The 21,005-nt window shown below is 43.0% G+C and overlaps 1 protein-coding gene across 1 annotated transcript; it reads right to left on the bottom strand.

Annotated features, from left to right (window-relative positions):
• Positions 1 to 660: 660 nt before the first annotated feature.
• Positions 661 to 13,734, bottom strand: tspan18b (tetraspanin 18b). The gene is made up of 8 exons (XM_079224250.1): positions 13,654 to 13,734; positions 5,524 to 5,619; positions 4,226 to 4,420; positions 3,804 to 3,878; positions 3,561 to 3,659; positions 3,130 to 3,303; positions 2,326 to 2,409; positions 661 to 1,491 (listed from the first exon to the last, which is right to left on the bottom strand). The coding sequence occupies exons 1-8, from the start codon at positions 13,654 to 13,656 to the stop codon at positions 1,444 to 1,446; spliced, it is 774 nt and encodes a 257-aa protein (XP_079080376.1). The 5' UTR covers positions 13,657 to 13,734; the 3' UTR covers positions 661 to 1,443.
• Between the last annotated feature and the right edge of the window lie 7,271 nt (positions 13,735 to 21,005).

Genomic DNA, 21,005 nt, shown 5'->3' on the forward strand with positions numbered 1-21,005 from the left:
TTATATATATTTGTTGGATCCAAGTGTGTCTTATGTGAAACCACTCACATTTTCTACTTAACTGTTAATAAATCATATTAAGTTCTGGCATATCCACACAGGATGCATCTTACATTACCGGTTCTTACTGTATGTTGTGAACATTAATCATGAAATTGTCTTGCAGGGGGAAAAAAATCAATACACTAATGCATTTGAGGTAAATTTGAGTTCATTAAACAATAACACCAAGAGCTATATGTGGGCCCCAACCTGCATTGTATTATGCATCAATAAATGAAACATCCATCTTTTGTGTTTCAACACTTCAAAGGATTAGCAGAGATTAATGATTGGTTATTAAAAAAGCCCAGTGCCACAAGGCTGCAGTGGAAAACTGTCTATTTAGAAAAATACATTGGTTTCACACTTTAACTAGAATATTGATTTATTTATCATTTTCACAAAATGAGCACGGCTTGTTTCTTGCTAAAAACCCTCATGTGCTGTACGTGGTTTAGGATGCATTATGAGGATTATTCGAGCAACACTCCACATACGGTTCATTATATTTATAAATGTGACCTGGAATTGTACGAGCAAACAAAAACAAAACACAAAGAGTCATTTAGAATGCCATTTATGTCATTGACTTTTCAAGAATCTAATACAAATGCATACACATACATTTCACCACCTAAAACCACATTATAACCACTACTGCAATAAACATCACCATACAAATAGAAAAAGAATCAGGAAGTTGGCTTTCAAGCTTGGGAGAGGTCATGAAGAGCCTCGAGCTCACATGCATACAAACTAGTTTATACACATTCAAAAGGAGCATCCAGTATGTGCGCGTGTGCGCGCGCACACACACACACACACACACACACACACACACACACACACACACACACACACACACACAATAATATAATACAGCATTAAAGAAGAGTGGCTGTAAAGAAAAAAAGCGTATGGAGGGAGTGTTACAGTATACAGAATGCGCTGGTAAAGAGTAACAGCCAAAGTGTACATAAAACACATTTTTCTTTACAGTTAAGCCAACGTTACTTAATATAAATATTCTTCATCCAAAAGTCAGTGCAGTGCCTTCTGCTCAGGCTTCACCTGGTCCACTTTACACCCAGTCTGTGCTAGACCTGGTCCAAAAAATTACTGTTTCCACTTTACACACAAATCTTTTTACATCAGTTTTGTCTCTGATCTCCCACATTCTCTATGGTTTATATGTGTATGTGTGCACATGTTGTTGTTGTTTTTTTGCCATCCAGTACCTCAAAAGTCCAGCTGTGAAGTACAAGAGTTTGAGAGTTTGTTTTTTCTACCAATTAGCAAATAGAAAAAGAGGTCAACAAATTGACAAGTGTCCTTTTTGTTCTTTTCTCCTGAATTCCCTTTTTTCTTAAAAAAAAAAAAAAGAAGTTCACTGGAACAGCTCTATTGGATTCCCCTGAAGAGACACATCGCAAAGACCATGGCAAAGAGCTGGGGAAAAGAAGAAAAAGTAAATTATTAGCACACAGAAATACAGTTGTTTTTACAAAATTATGACATGCATGTGCAGCTAGAACATCTGTGTATTACTCCCAATTCACTGACCACATTTTGACCAACTGCAGTCCATTAATTAACTACTGTAAAAAAAAAAAACATAACTCACTATTTGGCTTGTACAATATTGTATCCATGTCTGTAGCTATCCTACACTTATGTATAGTTAGTAGATATTATATACTGTTTTGTATTGCATCACTGGAGCCTATTGAAGCATACTGCATCACATCTCATTATGTTCTATAACACATACTGAAGGTACCAAAATCCATGCAGTCAAGAGATGCCATACATTTTTTTTTATAATCTTGGTTTATGCACAATTAAAAATATTAATAAATAAATAAAAGCTACTTCAAAGAGACAAGTAATACATGTCGCAATGCCCTCTGTTACTGTGGTTGTTAGGCCATTGCATTATGAGCGACAGAGTTTTCTTTTTGAGAGACAAATGTTGTCAGAGTTCAGTGAGATATGCATACAGTTTTTGGGTTTAATTTGTGAATTGTGGATGTGATCTGAACTGAGCTGTGTGTGTAACTAGTTGTAAAGTCGGATCTATGTTCCTGTAGCACCGAGGCCCGCCACTAGATAGAGCTCTTGCCATACAAAGACCTTGCAGATAAACTACGCGAAACACATTCAGGCAAATATCCTCTGCTTGATGCAGAATTACCCATTCCTGATATGAATATTCACATCACAGAAGAGACAAAGAAAACGCTGCCTATGTGATGATTTTACCGAAATGAGAAACCTCCATACCTCAATGGTCAGCACCACAATGGCCAGCGCTCCAGCCACATAGATGTACAGTTCAAAGTAGTCCACTACTGCAGAGTAACAGCCCTGAGGACACACAAAGACATGATGCTCAGCAGACAATCAATGGGCTATAAACTTGCAGAATTACAGAGACAATTAAAGTAACATCACAGCTTTAATCGGGTGGCGCTCTGAACAAAGGCTTGGTTGAATGAGTGGGAAGCAGGGCCTCCAGCCTCACTGCCTTTTAATGAGGGCTCTTTGTGAGAATGAACAGGGAAAGAGACACACATTGTGGACATCTCGCATTGTTCTAGTGGTTTGAAAAACAGCAGGTGGAGAGTGTGGTATTAACCTCTTCCTATCAGCTTTCACTGTAATTACATTTCACTCCAAGGCTTTCTTTACACACATGGAAACAGAAATGTGGGTGTGCATATTGTGTGCGTATCTGTGAAGCTCACCTAATTTTCACATATTCATGCACTTATTATTCTCTTCTTTTGCACACATTTATGCTCCACAAAAATTCCAATTTACCGATGTATGCACACATACACACGTACACACACACATGCTCAGATGCAGATAAACACTGGTGTGTCTCCACAATACAACACATAGTGAGATGATCTCCCATGACACCCAAAAGCACTAATCAGCCATGGAGGAGGAGTCACGAGTGCTTGGACGTCACCCCTCAACTGTCTCCTATTCTAATTAAACCTGGAGGTGGTTTGGAAGGAGGGAGAAAGAGAGAGGGCAAGGGAGAGAGAAGGTGTCATGGTAGATGTCAAAAGTTACCTTGTTATTGCGGAACATCATATTTCCTAATAAGCACTGCTCCTGGTTGATATAGGCCAACTCCTCCTGACTGGCTCGCTGGCAGCAGGCTTCTGGCACCATATGATTTTGGTTGATCATCCTGAACAGGCTGTCCTTAAAATCCTCTGGGCTGTTCACCCCACAGCAGTCAAACTGGTGGCAAGAGAGAAGAGAATAAGAGAAGAAGCCCTTATTCCTGAGTGCCTATTTGTGCACTGGCCTGTGGTCCACTGTATGCGTGCACCAATCCAGCATGAATATTGACCTAAATGTCTAGGATTTTATCTTTAAAATATATCCCCCTGACGCCAGGCTGCAAACCTTCTTATTTCCACAGACTGTTGGTGAAAGCAATGAGTTGGTAAAAGCTACAGTATGTGAGCTCTTTGCCATGTGTGCTGCGGCCTTACTGTATTCATGATGGCATTCCATGTGGAGGTGAAGACGTCAGTGTTGTTGTAGCCCTGATAATGTCTCTTCAGCTCCTTGGTGAAGTACTCTCTGGTCAGCTGAAAAAATAATAGCCAACGAGAGCACAGGTCAGCCTTTAGATGATATGATTCTTACACCTCAGAGAAGATCACCGGACACAAGTGCTGGGTATTGTTTTAATTGGAAACTGCATCGATGAAGGGAATACTGAGGAAACTCACATGCTCCCGGAATATAAAGGCCAGGATGGCAGCAGCCAGCTCTGCTAAGAAGATGAGCAGGATGAGCATGAAGAACTGTAATAAGACAACAGAGATAGAGAGAGAGAGAGAGAGAGAGAGAGAGAGATAGAGATAGAGAGAGAGAGAGAGAGAGAGAGAGAGAGAGAGAGAGGACAAGGTGGATGAGTGGCAGAAAAAGTGCACGTCACTCAGTAAAAATCACATTCTGGCTGTGCCCGCTTCCCTCAGCATTAACTATGCATGAGGCTCGAGACACGAAGGCATATAGAAGGGTATTTTGATCTTTTGGTTTTCCGTTTCAAGCATGACAGTCCAAAAACTGACAGCCAGAATAATCAACACATATGCACACAAACAAGATCAGTAACAGAACTATATTTCAGATTTGTCAGTCGACTCACAAAGAGGAGCAGACACTTGTTTTCGCGGATGGCTCCACAGCAGCCAAGGAAGCCCAGAAGGAAGAGCATGCCTCCCATGCCCAGGATGATGTAGACACCAGTGAATAGCAGAGGGTTGGCTGCTACAATTTCTCTGAACCCAGTTGGATCCACCAGTACCCACACTCCCACTCCCAGGAGGAAAGAGCCTCCCAACTGATGGAGAAACAGGAGAGAAGACACTAGTTAGTCAAAACAGAAATTGGCTGCATTTTGAAAACTAATGGGAAGTCTGAGGATAATTGGTATCCCTAGTGGCACACAAAACATTCAACAAGATGTCACATAATGGAAAATAGGTTTATGTTTTCGTTCTCATGAAAACATGCTGGTGATGCAAACCTCTAAAAGGTTGGAGTGAGAATTGAGGGCAGATAGAAAGCTGGATATAGAGTCATAATGCCTTGATGGGAGGAGATATCTACCCTGCTTCAACTAACCCCTCAACCTGCTAAAGAAACGCACAGCACTGCACCCTCCATCCTCTCCCAACCTCCCTTTCACTAAACCCCTATCTGCAGCCAGCATGGGGTGACTCATGTGATTAAGAAAAGAAGGTATGGGGTGAACGAGATCTGAGCCTTACACACTTCTACCACAATCCCTTTCTCCCCGTCACAGGGAGAGACCTGGGCCTCTGCAAATGGACGCCACGTCATGTCGGAGGCAGAGGTTATAGACTGATGAGAAGATGGAGCCATTTTGAAAGCTCACTGGGTTGGAAAAATACTTGTTGTGCTACATGAGTGTGAAATGGCCATAGAAAGAAACAAAGGGATGCCAGTGAAAAACAGTGGCTGTTTATTGAGTGATTCTAACATTCAAGATCATTCGTTGCTCTGCTGGTTGCATTATTACCTCGGCCTTGAACAACCCCACCGGAGTAGAGTCTCTAAACGGTTTGGTTGCGCTTAATAAAGCAGGAAAAGAGACAAACCTCCTTACTCAGACCCTCCCCCCTCTACCGGCTCAGACTAACAGGATTACCCTTGATTGTCTGATCCAAACTGATAAACTCAGGTGCCAGTCACAAACTCTTCATGCCACAGTGTGCCTCCGATTTGTGTCAGCACACTAAAATCTAATCAAAAGTGAATTTGATAGAATCAAGATTGCCTCCATCTAATGAAATGCAAATGTGGCTCCATTAGTCAGTCGAGCAGGGGGCAGCCAGAAACCCATCTCAAATCATTAGATTGACAATGGCTTCAGAGATAGCCAGATTAAGTGTCTTGGAGAAAGAGAAGAAGAATACTCACAAAGATGAGGAAATTGAAGACAAACATGAGGTACTTGATGCAGCTGAGACAGTCGCCCTCCATGGCTGTCCCCCGTGCTGAAGCCTCTCCCTGCCCCTGAAAGAAAACAACATTCAACATAAACATTCAAATGTGCCACTTAATGAATCCTGCCAAATGCTCACAGCACTTCCTTTATCCTGCTCTCTGGATAGGCATTCGGATGAAAGTGCCAAGAAAATAAAACTCTGCAAAAACCTGCTCACATTTCTAATGAGTTCTGCCACTCAAACACACGCACACGCACACGCCTGTCAATTCATTTGGTCCAGTTCCTGCTGGAAATCCTTGTATTATCCCCTCAGGCACACGGTACCACACTATACTCTCTCAGCCCCTAAGTAACTACAGGTTTAGGCTGCGCGACGTCAACCCAACCTGACACAACTCATCTCACCACACACCGTGACAACTTATGTCATTTTAAAATGTGCTTTCCCGGTCAGGTGGCCCGATTGCCTATCAGCACTTCCCATCTCTGGACAGATGGGTCTCTGGGTTCAGTGTGACTCAAGGGGCTGTCTATCCGTCTGTCTCAGGGCATTTTAAGGATATACGTCCTGACGGGGGCTCCATGCACATTAACCGTATGGCCTTTACTATGAAGCCTCTTCTACTTAATGTAATGAGAGGCAGGAGCCCTGTGCTCCCACAAGCCAACCTTCTATCTGACATAAACACACTTTCCCTGATGAGGGTCCTTTCTGGAGGCACTCCTGGTTAATGAATAACGCCTCTCCTGCATTAGGACACAACATGTGTCTCTGTATAGTTGACCCTGTATACACATATGTATAAATACACACTCTCTCACACACACACACACACACACACACACACACACACACACACACACACACACACACACACACACACACACACACACACACACACACACACACACACACATGGATATAGGCATTTGTTAAACCTACCAAACTAGAAATAAAAAAAGATTCCACCCTCAGGGAGGATAGGAATTGTCAAGGGAATTATCTCTACATATTCTGCAAAAACTGAAGTAGAAAGAAAATCTGTGGGTAGTTATAATTGCAGTCCCAGTGAAGGAGGAAAATTAATTATTTGGCAGAAACGAACCGGCACTCTTTGCTTTGTAGTTGTGATTATTAATTTGCTCTCCCATTGAGATAGCCAGGATCGAGGCTAGGACTAAGGCGGAGTAACAAGCGGATTAAAAAGAAACTTCTCTGAGGAATTGTAAATAGGTTCACACAACTAGGCAGCCAGACACTGTCACCACTAATTGAAAAAAAATAATTAACATGCCTTCTTTTCACTTCTTATGTCTGTACTTTGCAGCATGTCCAATACATGCAATGTCATAATCTTCAGAAAGTCTCTCCCAATGCCTCATGTGCTGTCAAATGCCTCCTCTGTGATCCGTCTGCTTCTCCGAGACGGCGGTGAAGCTCGGGTTATGATCGACGCCAGCTTTGAGTGCTACCCGTCTTTGATGAGGATCTGCTGTCGCTCCAATGTAATTCAGCCTGAACCATTGCATCTCTTCGACTCGGAAATTACATTTTTCATGTTAAATAAACCATAATCTCCCCTTAATCGCTCAAACAAGAACTACTCAACTAATTGCTGCAAATTATTATTTGACACAGAAGTATGGCAGTTGTGCAAATCAGAAATTCAGCACCCATGTATTTTTCTAGTCTGTTTTTCTTTTATTGTTGTGTGCTTGCACTGGTTTGTTTTTTCTCCCTGCTTATAATTGCAATGTGCTACGAGCTCCATTGTAGGCTCGTTTAAGTTGCCTCGACAATAAAATTGAACAATACTAAAGATTTGAAGGCGGTCTTTGTCTGTTCTGGGAGCGAGCTAGAATGAGAACATTTCCTCCCCTCACCAGCCTGAAGGCTTATTATTTTTTCCTCCACAGACCCAGGGAAATTGATTTAGAGCTATGGTTTAACACCTCCTCTAAATCATAATGATATGCTTAGGTATTGATCACTCTCCTAGTGGTACTCTGAGAGCAACCAACAGCCTCATTGCCCGAGATGGGTTTTAATTAACCCCTCCCACACACACGCTCACACACGCTCTCTCATACACACACACACACACACACACACACACACACACACTTTCCTAAGCCCCACTGAAAAGCCTAATGAGGGCACAGGAGGTCTTAATTGAGCTTTGCATACATTACAGTCTCACAGAAAGAAGCGACAGAAAAGGCCCTTTCTCATCCCTCCTGCTCTCCACTGTTTGTCCTGGGCCCATGTGAAGAGTGCAAACTGCATTTATTGGAGCAGGGGATGAAGAGGCAGAACAAGGAGGGGGAAGAAGGGGAGGAAAGGGTCGGATGGAAAAACTCTCAGGGCTCAGCTCACATTTCATTCCCCAAACAAAATGTCTGATTTCTCTTCCAGCTTCACCCTTTAGCTCTTCGCTCCCATCTAAGGGTCAAACCAGCTGTCAAATCTGGAGCCAATTTTCTTTTATTCATTAAAAAACATTGGATGCTTAATGAATGAAGTGGTTTGTATGGGCTTCGCCAGGATCCGAATAATATGCTTATGGTGCAAACCAGCATAGTATAAATCAAACTGCCACGAAGACCCTGGAGAAAGTGCAGAGTAAACAAACTGATCTTTCCCATGACTCCCATGGGATCGCAGGTCCTCATCGATCACAGCACAGCTGTAGCGATCAGACCACTAAGTCCCTCTGCATATTCTGCAGAGTACATTACGGAGACAAGGGAAACGTGGTTCACACCCCAGGAGCTGCAGCCTTACGACAACATCAACACATTAATACTGGATTAAAAGGCAGATCTTCCTCAGGTGTGCTGCTCTGCTAAACCAACAATGTGTCAAGATAAAGAGTTGTGTTGCATTGTGTCTGTATACACCAGCAAAACGGAAAAGAAACACCCATTATAAAGAGAGACACACACACACACACACACACACACACACACACACACACACACACACACACACACACACACACAGCTTTATTTGCAGACAATGTATTCGCTGGAAATACTGTATGTATGTCCTCAATCTGACAATCTAAGTGGCAGGTCTTTGCCCTGAGGTATCCAGTAAATGCCAACTCCTTCTCCTGTTACTGACATCATGAAATGCCACACGGCACGAAGATCCAATTGTTTACTCTTGGCAAAGACTGATCCACAGCCAGCTCGGGCTGTGGAACCCGGTATGGTTGAGTTTGATAGTGGATTAATGAGAAGTGATCCTAAATCAGCTTCCCAGTGCCGACAGAAGCCACAGCTCAGTAATGAGGGCAAACCCATCTGACCTACATTCTTCCCAGTATGAAGATGAGGAATTCTGACACATTTCGACAGGCCTGTTTTCATGCTCAACTCAGAAAACCTGAAGGCATGTTTGGCCAGTGTCTGGACTATCAGCCATGATGGTTGTGTTAACTGACTGTGGTTGAAAGATAAGGAAGACACAGACCCGCATTTAAAGTGCTCCATGTATAAATAGTAAACCCTTCGGTGGTTCTCCTTGAAGTTGACACTTTCGGCACGATTAATGAAGTGAGTGCATATTCCCCTGCTTCGCTGGCCACCGCCCCGGACAAATGGATCAGAGCGACAAGGACACTGCGTCTGCTGCTCGCCAAACTGTCCTCACCCTCCACCCGCCTCTGATAACCAGTTTACTTTGTCGTGAGCGTGAGCCTGCATAACAAACTACCATTAATACTGAAACCCTGTTGAGACGATAAGGGTTGGAGCTTGACCCCCTTTAAATATCATTGACCCTCTAAATGATCACCTGTAGTTGAACCCTGGGGACGGCACATTTCGTCCTCTGGCTCCCTGAGCTCAGCTGGACCAGGTGGGTTTCTTCCATCGATGTATGCCACTCTAAAGCTCTCTCTAGATAGCACTAATAGCCTCTGACAATGACACCGAGGGACCACACACATGCCACATCAGCCTTTATCTCAATTAAAAACCCATTTTCATATTTCTCTGTGACTCCCTAAATCAGCCGCAGCAAGTAAACACCCCAAAATCCGAATAAAGACAGTCTCCTCTGGCAGTGAGCAGAGCTCCCCTGAGGCGCACCATGTCCCTTAATGAACCTCCAATTAGAAGAGAATGAGCCCTGGGCTGTGCTGTCACACGGAGGAGCTTTGAAGTGTGCTGAATGCTAAGCAGCTATAGCACTGTATGCTGCTTTAGAGGGCATGCCGCTTGCAGACAACAGTGAACAACCACAGAGAGAAAGTGTACAGAAGTAGCTCAAAGGCAACCGAGCACACAGTGTGTGTGGGAGCAGCTCACACGGAGAGCACCCTGCAGAAACTCAGCCAGTTTGGGAAGTTGGAGAAACTGTTCGGCTTGTAGCAAAGGTCCTCATGTTGGTTAAATGCACAGGTGGAGACATACAAATGCTCCAGCCTCAGGCAAGCTTAGCTTAATGAGTTTTCACAGTATATATACACGATCGGTGAACATTATCAGCTTCTGCACAGTACGGGCATTGCTAGTTTTCCACAAAACAAAGTAGGCAGTCTCTGATGAATTTGCTCTGCCTACAAAGCAATTCATCATTTCAGTCCATTGTTGCGTTACGTGCAGTGAATCTAAAGCTGTTCTTATCCGAGCCTGTGAGTGGCGCTCTCCTGACCCGTTCAGTTTAGGAATGAGATTGTGTGAACCCCCAAGGGCAGAAGTCCTCTGACCAGGCAGCTGACACATTCCTGAACAAAAGGCTGATTAACTAAAATGAACAAATGCACAGCCAGCAACTCACTGACCATGTGTTGTCAACAGCACTGCAGGCCACATTCTTGACATCCCAAATGGGTGCACATCCAGCTGTTAGTTCAGTACTAACAGTTGCTCATAGTCTTACAGTGAAATCGATTCTGCGGCTCCTTAGATAAGAACGATTGGAAGGGGGAAGGGCATTGATAGCTTCTTGGTTAACTCGAGCAGAGGACATGTGATTGAGATGAGCCGATTTTAGCTTCTATTGAACACTAGTCTCTCTCTGTGTGTGTGTGTGTGTGTGTGTGTGTGTGTGTGTGTGTGTGTGTGTGTGTGTGTGTGTGTGTGTGTGTGTGTGTGTGTGTGTGTGTGTGTGTGTGTGATCCTCACTCTCTCAAAGCAGAGATTCTCACTTAACTGTGTCGGCACCTCTATCTGGAGTGAAGATACAAACTGGCTGGACTGGGCTGGATCAATACCAGGCCCAGGCAAATGGTCAATGATGCATTGATCCCCTGGAGTTCCAGCTCTTAGTCCGCTACTTGTCTGGCAGTGAAGGCATGTGGTAGCAGAACACAATGAACACATAAACACTTCTGCACCCTACCGCCTGATAGGACTCAGCCCGGGCCTTTCCCACGGGGTGCTTTGGAAGATGACACAATGCTGTTGGGGATTTCCACAAAAGTGAGTTATGACTCAATGAAAAATTAAGTGCTTAGAAATTACTCAACAACAGTGGGAATTATTTCCCTGCAATCCTACTTGTATTTTTGTCTTCGTTTGTGCAAGTTTCCACAGTCTTTGCCAAAATCTTCTTATTATGTATGGGTCATGTGGAGGGGATGGATATTAGTTTGAAAAATCCAAACAATAACTCACCAACTCTAGTTTGACCAGTGTTTGACCCTCAGGCAAGAGACAAGTAAAATGTTTGTGATGTTCTCTCTGGACCTTGTTTATGGCGTGAACGGTTCAAGTTGAGGATGTTGTCTTCAGCAAATCTCCATAAAAAAAGTTCTCATCACAGATGGCCTCGGCAGTAATAAACAATGGGGGATTTGAGGAAAGACGACGCTTTCAGCCTCAGGGGACGAAACACAAAAGGAAACCTACGTGGGTAAACATGCGCAGAAGCACAAAATACACACCGACTCACACGCACAAGTACTCGTCCATCACCAAATCCTGACAATTAACAGAAATATGAACATTAGGATGAAACTAATAATTGTAATTGTGGCCATCTTATGGCTCTAATACACAATGTAGTGAAATCTGGTGGGGTTGTTTTTAGCACATGTTGGAATCTTTCCAGCCCTCCAAAACGGACACCGGTCTCCACGGCAACCCGGATATGTGGTGATAGTGGCCTTTGTCTGCAGAGCAGTGTTTGGCATCTCCACTTAGAAAACAAAGGGGAGCAGAGCCGAGCACTTTACGACAGGGGGACAGCTTGGCCAGCCATTTGTGTAATGAGCGATCACTCACACCAGTTGCAAGGCCATGTGTTGGTTTGAATACAGCCAGTTCCTCTCTGTACAAGGCCCAGGCGCTGTTTCATCTCTTACTGATGACTGTGTAGCACGCAACACACACACACACACACACACACACACACACACACACACACACACACACACACACACACACACACACACACACACACACACACACACACACACATCTGAACCTCCATACCAACTAAACTAGCTAAAGTTCAATGAAAGGAAAAAAAACAGCAAAAGGAACAGTGTAACCTAATTTGTGTTACTGGCTGGAGTTTCAACGCAATGCAAAGATTAAAACACAAGCCTTGAGGAAAAAGCGCGGGTGTGTTTGTGCATCAGATGAAAGAGATATCCACATATATTGGAGGCCCCATTGCAAATAACAACTTCATAGAAATAAACCAAAAGTGTGTTAAAGCCTGAGCATGAACAGTGTGGCAGAAAAGTCATGATTCTTTGATCTTGCCTTGTAATTTGCTGTAACATAGGCACCTAGTGTGTGTGTGTGTGTGTGTGTGTGTGTGTGTGTGTGTGTGTGCGTGTGTGTGTGTGTGTGTGCGGGGGGGGGGGGGGGGGGTATTAGTGTAACTCTGTGACTGTGATTATGGAACAATCGGTTGAGAATGTGCATACTTTAAGCATTAAAAGGATAATATTGGGTTATTTCAATTGACCCTTTGCTAAGCCCAGTACCCCGCTGATACTCCATCAGTCAGAGATAACGCTACCATGGAGCCCGCAATGTCACTGACTCACTCCCACAATAAATTATCTGGTAGCTACAACTTCGTACAATGGGGTGAAAAAACACGAGCAGCCAATAAGGCAAAAGTTTAGCCAGATGAACTAAACCAAATTAGATGGAGGAGCAAGGGGAAAAGACAATCTGTAAACTATATTGGATGTTTATACCTTACAATTTTGAACATTAGCCTTTCTTTTGTCCTTCAAACAAGTTTGTTCAGATGGGTATGGTCATCTGACTGCTTGTGTTTCTGTCCCTGTCTGACCTTTTTTTTTTCAGCAATTTTGCCCTGTTCACAGCAATCTCAGCAATCTAATTTTTAGCAATGCACATTATTTCCACAAAAGAGAAAAAATAGCCAAACTGTAAAAAAAAAATAAAAAAAATAAAAGAATTATCCCTTAAGTCAGTTCTTACAAAATAAAGAAAAAATCTGTTTAAAATCTTACATGTCACTTGCACATGTTTGTCTGCTTCTATGGTTCTTCTCTCTGACTGATTACAGCTGATGTGTCTGGGTCTAAATTCCCCTTTAACCTCACAATCTATACATGTCTGCTGCTCAGCCGTGCCTGGAATACTAATATTACAAATGCCAATGCAAATCTGAGTCTAACAAAGACCAGCGTTGACCTGCTGTGGTGGGTAAAGGACAAAAGCACTTGTCTGGCTCTTCGCAGGACCAGCTTCACACACACACACACACACACACACACACACACACACACACACACACACACACACACACACACACACACACACACACACACACACACACACACACACACACACACACACACACACACAGGCTCTCGGCAGCACCGCGCCTCCTGTTGACGACAACAATGGCTTTGCGCCTGTGCTGTCAGCATCTTACTGAAAAGAGTCCGTCTACAAGCTCTTTCTGCAGTTTCTCCCACTGATTCAACATGCGCCTGCTGGAGTTGAATAGGTAGAAATAATTCCTGACAACACCCCCACATTACTGCTACCGAGGGAAAAAAAAAGGGCATAAACATGTTTCGCACTGAAGGTAAAAGTAGTGGCCTTTCTTTAACGCGATGTGTGCTTTATTTATAGATTAAACGATACCATACCATGGGTATCCTCTTTTGCCTCTTCTTTGTTCAGGTGGAGCTGATGACTTCTCTCGGTTCTCTCTCCTCGCCTGTTTTCATGGGCTGTTGGACAGAAGCACAATGGTAGAAGCAGAGGTCAGGACGGAGCTAATACGATGAATAAACAGTGAGGCCAGGAGGCAGAAGAAAGCGGCACATTTCTCTTGGTATGCGCAATTCATTTAAGCAGAATAAGACTGTGAGCTTAAAAGAAATCCCACAGAAAATAAAATTCTAGGACACTTAAAATGACAGAGTTTGCATTTATTATGTATGAAGCACTCGCTCCCAGCAGCGGGCTAATTTAAGACTGCATCAGTGCTTTATGTGTGAATGTTTCACTCAGCTGAAAGGCAAAATTAACAAGGAAAGAATAAAAAAAAAGGTTTAGTAGCACTCCCAGCCTGTGTTCTGGGCAGGTAAAATATTAATATCTTCCCTGAGGTATTTGAATGTGTGTATCTTCTTACTTAGTTAATTATCCTTTAATAGAAGACCCAACTCACCACAGTCTCCTCATACAGCTTCTGCCGTGACCTTGATGAGCATCTGAACTCATGCATTATTCACAGAAAGAAGAAGAATACCTAGCTTTCTCACTTGTTGGCTTTAACTGTCAATGTATAATATGTTTCCTACCAACTGTGTCTAATGAGCGTAAATGCTTTAAACTTTCTCCTGCTTCTAAGCTGCTTTGCCACAAGTGTCTCCCAGCTGAAAATAACGATATTGCAATGAGAGCCAATTAAACTGCTGGTATACCAGGCTCAATGTGCAAAAATAGTCAGCAGCGTGGTTTTGACTGACAATACTTTGGAGCCGGTTTCAAAGCCCTGGCACAGACAACTACAGCATAAAATATGGTGAGAGCTGCCTACGGAGGCGTGAACAGCAAGCAGAACTTGCCATTAGATGGTGAAATACAGGCTTGGTATTCTCAGTCTGAATGGGGCTGGAGATGGAGAATATCCCAGGAGTGTTCTGGCTGATAGAGCCAGCCACACCATCCTGCCGACAGACCATATTGCCAGCAGACATCAGATTCACCAGAATGCTGAACCCAACTGACAGTGGCTGCAGCACTCCCTCCCCCATACACAATACAGGGGCTCAGATTGCATCTAGAAAAGGCAATCAAAGCCAGAGTGAGGAAACGGACGAATCCGAGAAGTGTTGAGATGCACTGGAATGATACACCCCCTTATCACAGAGCCTTGAATTCAGACACTACAAAGCACAAGCTGAGGGAATCAATAACATCTCCACAGTGGCTACACATGCATGAGGAGCCAAAGGATGGAGCCAGCCATTTACAAAATATTCACCATATGGCTTAAAAACATAATAACCATGAGGTAGGGCTGTGCGGTATGAATTTTTCATATACCGTCATACCGGTGCATAGCCGTAACAACTGATGTCGTTCTTTGGCAGGCAGCAAAATGTATTTTTCACTACTGAGGGCACAGCGGTCATACTTATAACTTGTGTCATGGTTATAACTTTAGTCATGGTTAAAACTTTATAACAACAATTAATAACCCACAACTAACATTGTTTAACAGGGTAAAACACCACGACACAACAGTTTGTGACACATAAACAATTTGTAACACTAATAATTGTACATTTATGAAATTACACCGCCGAACTGCATGCTAGGTACAGCTCGCAGACCCTTCCGATCTGTCTCTTCCTGTTTTTGTTTTTTTATACCTACATTCCCCTGGGTCCTAAGTCCCTCCATGTTTAGCTTCCTAATACCCTCTATGTACCAACATACAAACAGCTGCTCACCGCTCACAACAGCTGTTCAGTTGGCCAGTGGTCCTTTTCGGCATCAATGAATGAATGTGTTTACTCGAAAAAAAACACCTGAATCTTACAAAATACCGTGATGTGAATTTTTGGCCATACCGCCCAGCCCTTCCATGAGGCATAGAACACTGGAAACCATTTCTATCTAGTTTGAGTATATTACAACAGCAGCAGATATGCACATATGTTCATAATGTCTGTAATGTGCTACTGGGCAGCAGAGACATTTTACACTGAAGCCTGTTGCAGAGGTGTCTCTCCTGTACCCCTGTTTAGAGAGCTATTAGCTGTTGAAGAGTAACAGTGGTGAGGGTCTGCATTATTTTTCAGTTTCCATGGAAACCCTTTTCACTGAAAAGTGGAGCACCAATAGGATCTCAGAGCCTCATTGAATCGGTTATGGGGGTGAGAAGAGAGATGAGCGCAGACGGCTGAGAAAGCACAACAATAGGACGAACCCTCGAGGGAGACCAGAAAGGCCGAGCTGCTGAGGGTCCAACAAAGCGGGGAGCGACTCAACACTGGAGAAAAGGTTTCATCTGCATCCGCTCAATGGCTTTCCTTTCATAGATAGCTCTCGCCAACTAGTCATTGACATTTAAGCTCACGAGCACTGTTGGCAATTTAAACATCAAGGCTGCCCCTAATTGATTAGCCTCTGCTGATATTTCAGGCTCTGACAATAATATTGCATCACCAACATCTATGCAGTGTGGAAGACAGTAGAACAATATAAATGATGTGTCTCCACATCCCCATTCACAATAGAGATAGCAGATGAAACTGAAGTGGCAATAAAAGAATAAGAGGGATGAAGGAGTCAGTATACTTCAAATGAATTTCTCCTTCGATTTTCAAACAGTGTCCGACCTTGGTATTGGGGGCTGCGGAACCAAGTGGGACCAGATCCAAATTATACTGAGTCTAATCAGTTTGGGTTGGGTCTCATTTTAATGCCGTGGGTCTCGAGTCTGTGCGTCAGTAAGATCCTAGCATACTCAGTATTAGCTCTGATCACATGGTACGTCATAATTAAAGCATGCTTTTAAGAAAATGTGTCGCCTGTGAATATGATTTAATCTAATAAATGACAATTACCCATTTATAGAAGGCGAGATAATCATTTACTCTCGCCCTGTTGGCTGCAGAAGGTTTTGTTGTTGGTGCAGGAGGTGAAAATAGAACCTCAAGCTGTTGCAGTGTTGGTGCTCCCTCTGTATTAGGCTCTGTTTGGGTTGGATTTTTGGTCAAATTATCCTTATGAAGAGTGAACGAAGCAACTTCCCTCTCAAAGTCCTTTTTTTTTAAACTTTGCAACACCAGTGCAACACCAAGAGCAGAAGGGACTGTCTGAAACTGTGCACCATGTCTTAGAGTGCAGCCGTTTGCAACAGTCAAACACACTTTTGCTATCAAACACTGCACAAACTTTTTATTTTCGGGCTTTTACAACATATGCACCATATATCGTGTGGATCATCTTTTATGTTTTCTCTTTGCCTCCATAAGTCTACTCATCCTGCCATACAGCCAGGCAACCTTGACTGAAATGTCAGAGGTCGTAGAACAGCAGGGAGCTTGATCAGCGACACTTCCTCTGGGGACAGGAAGTGGGCAGGACAACGAGGGAGGAAGTGACAATGCTTCCATCTACACCTCGCAGCTGGGTTCGAACTCAATTTCTCACCAGTGTTGATAAAAGCAAACCTTTGAGCTGCAGAGGCAGCTGCACATTTAGAGACGATGACCTATGAGGCTTTTTGTGCCTTTAATCAATCCTTTACAAACACACTTATTAAAAGGATAAATCTACAGTTACGGATGTCAGCCCTTCCTGGTGGTCTCCACGTCCAAGTCCGTATACATCATGGGATAATATTAAAGAAATGAGAAAGAGGGTAATTGCCGGAAGCCATATATCTCCTGAACGGCTGGATGCTTTAATGAGGGCAATTCTGATGCAAAATTATCACCTCACCTCAACTGGATTTATTGATCTAACAGTACGAGTCAACTACCAGAGATAAACCACGATGGAGAAACAATCCCCACTCTGAGCAGAGGGCATCGCTCAATTAATCACTCACTCTCTTCTCTCTGGCCAAAGATAACCCACTGTTTTCTTTGTTCCCTGCACTACAGTCGGTGCTCTCGGGTTACACGCCCCGGCGACAGTGCATTCCCTCCTTCGTAGTCGACAATTTTTCAAGCTCAAGATGCAGATTGAACTCATTACACAGTCATCGGTTTTCTCTGTGTTAATTATTTTGTGCTAAACGGAAACCTGATAAGAATTCAGTCCCCGGAGACGTGTTTAGAGGGTGCTATTTTGATGCTAATGAACGCTGACACTGTGTCTACCTCTTTTTGGAAGTCGGCAGCAAACATTAGCCAGGACTCTTTGTGGCAGATTCCTCCTGCCTGTATCTTTTTCGCCTCATAGATGCACTCATCAAAGAGAGGCGAGAAGTGTCTCACACATCTGCAACCTGCTTCTCTCCACTGACACCGTGACGAAGAACAGCAACAGAACTACTTGTTGTTATTTTCCTTTAACCCGTGCCTGTTAAACTTAACGAGCCGCCTTGTACACTACCACACTTTCACCCTACTTCCCAGGCCCCACAGGCTAGCCCCCCCTGTCCCTGAGGAGCCAGGGGCCTGGAGGGTAGCACAACAGTGCTTTGAAGTCGAGCGATTAAAGGAGGAGAGACCTGTCGATTTGGGATGATGGGGCTAAGGTTGGAAGAAGGGGAGGATCAGTACGAGGGACAGGAAAGGCTGTGAATACTGAGAGCTCAGGGCCCCGTGGGATACAATTAAGAGCAAGGCTTTTTTAGTGAGGGTTACAAAAACACACCGAGGATACCAGCCGAGCAGCCTTCCAAGCCAAGGTAAGAGTTCATTACATACACAGAGGGGGCTGGGGCTGTTAAACTCTCGTCAGTTTGTTCGCCGACTCCCCCACCAACAGGCCCAACGAGCTGACGAGCTGACGAACAGCCGCGCGATAACCATTTCCATCCCAGTTAAATCCTAAAGCCCAGTAAAGCTGGAAAATCACGCAGCTTACAGAGCCTCAAACTTAGAAAGGAGCTGAGATGAAGATCCAAGCTGCCAGCACAAAGAGGAAGTCTTCCCTCGGGATGTTTTCCTCTGCTAAAACTGTGCACTAAAGACAACACACCCGATTTGTAGTCAAGTCAGATTAGAAGACCAGACAATGAAATGTTTTAATGAAAAAAGATAGGACTAGTGTCAACAAATGGTTGTCTTCATTATAGATTAATGTGCAGCTGATTTTGTCATCATCATTCGGTCTGTACAATATCTAATCAGTTCAGCTCTAGTAACAACAAATTGTCAGTAAATGCGATCCCACACAGCCTAAACTCAAACTTCCACAAGACATCGAATGTGTGGCCACTGTCAAACCAGCCACTTGAACACGTGTTAAAAACACATCTGGTAACCATTGCTAGGCCTCATTTAAATGTTGCTAAAATACCATAAAGCACTAGGTTCTGTATATTTGTTGCACTTTCACCATGATTATTACCACAAGGTCCTTATCAGAGGGAACTTTTCCTATACCTGTAGCGTTCCCTCTAATTATGAATATCTGACCTTAATATGTCCTCATCTTCGTCCTTCTGGCTGCTTTAGACTCTTGAAGCTGTTAGTGTGCTGACAAACAATGCAGTAAACATCTCAATGCAGACAATACACAACACGTGGAAACAGATTCTTTGCTCAGTGGGACCAGATGCAACTTATTTTCATAATTAAAACCATTGGAAGAACATTTGAGTTTGGACTCCTCCACAAGCAAAACTTCCTTTTTATAGACAGCTATTTTGCTAAAATGCACCAAAAGTTATGCCAAAGCAGTGCATTTTTGCTTTTGTTAATCTGCATTTTTCCTCCATGACTACCTGGCAATTGCCTGTATGTCACAAGACAATGGAAATGAAAAACAAAAACTTTGCACACAACTAGGATTAAATTTACGGTAAACCCCAATAAAAGACAAGATGATCAAGAAATGTACCGACGGTCACTTGGGTCGCTGCGTGGTAGTAACAACATCAGTTCAGCCCAAAATCTGAGGCCCACTGAGTCCATTTCTAATCGCGAATAGTTTTCGAGGCATATCATCATGAGCACACCAAGCAAGGTGAACCGTTCTGAAATTCAGATAAAAGTAGCAGATAATCGTGATCGATTGATTCCAAAACAAATATTTCAATTTGGCGTATTTGAGGCACAGAATTGTTTTCATCAATGGACAAAGTGAAACATTGTAAAGCCTGAGCGGAAACAACACATTGACGTTCTTTGTTTAGGAGTAGAAACATGTGGCTCACATTAAAAAAGTATAAACTAACATGGAGGAAGATGGCAGGATCGCTGCCCAGTTTATAACATCTGGTGGTATTTTGGATCTCACAACTTTTGTCATGGCAATGTTTACTGTTGCAGTAATCCAGCCCAAATATCTCCATAAAAACCATGTTGAGGTTAGTGCATAAGGAAATGACAGGAAGCAACCTGTTGCTCAATCTGGTCAACAAACACCAGAAACATATTAAACACACACTACTTTGGAGTTTCCTGAAGTGTTTTATAGCGGACCACCATCACTATAACGTCCTGAAATCAATACACTCTTAGGAAATAAAGAATTATTGGTCAGAGCAGAAGTGCTATATATTAAATAAGCGTCGCAATTTTTGTTTGCCACTGAACGATTACCTAAATTGAATACAAGATGAAATGTGTTGAGATCTATAGCTTACCACCTCTGCTAAACAATTGGGGTGGTCCCTCCTGATTGCAGACTTGCATCTAACTAGTTGACAGTATAAATCAATGAAGTTTTGATCTTACACAGGCAATTATGTGCACACTATGAACTATGTTTAATGTGCCTCAATGTATTGGGTAATAAAAAAGGTACGTTTAATGTATTATCAATACATTACCAATTGAAACAAGTGCACACGTCATCCAACAAAAAATAAGTTTTCCATACCACCTACAAACACAAGCATGAATTAATTTATGTAAGTAATACAGACAACAGTATAGTATTTACTGATGCTGTAACTAACCTAATGAGTTGAGTGGGCATTTGCAGTAAAAAAAAAAAAAACAACAACATGAAAAACATTACATTTGCATTTCTATAAATTCCCTAAGGGGGGGAAAAATAAGTATTGCGTTGTAAATTATGTCAGTTTCAGGGCTATTCACCTTGGTGAATTCATTAAAACGGCAGAAATGCATAACATTGTATTTCTAAAGAATTTACATTCAGTTGTATTTGAGTTACTGAGACGTTTTGAGTGGAAAAGTTGTTTGACTTGATCTTAGAAAGAATTGTGTTCCATTGAACAGACAAAGTAGTGCTCCACCACAAGACTGAAAGCCAACACACACGTATTATAAAAGATGCAAAGAAAATCAGTATAAAATCCGCACTTTATAACCAAGTTAATGCCCACAGAGAG

This window comes from Taurulus bubalis (assembly GCF_910589615.1).
Source record: "Taurulus bubalis genome assembly, chromosome: 9".
Taxonomy (NCBI): domain Eukaryota; kingdom Metazoa; phylum Chordata; class Actinopteri; order Perciformes; family Cottidae; genus Taurulus; species Taurulus bubalis.

Bases quoted from the DNA above. Each gene is read 5' to 3' on its own strand.
- tspan18b (XM_079224250.1), bottom strand. The intron at 4,421-5,523 runs GTGAGTATTCTT...TTTCTCCATCAG, and splicing joins TCTTCAATTTCCTCATCTTT to TTGGGAGGCTCTTTCCTCCT. The intron at 3,660-3,803 runs GTGAGTTTCCTC...TTATTTTTTCAG, and splicing joins CCTTTATATTCCGGGAGCAT to CTGACCAGAGAGTACTTCAC.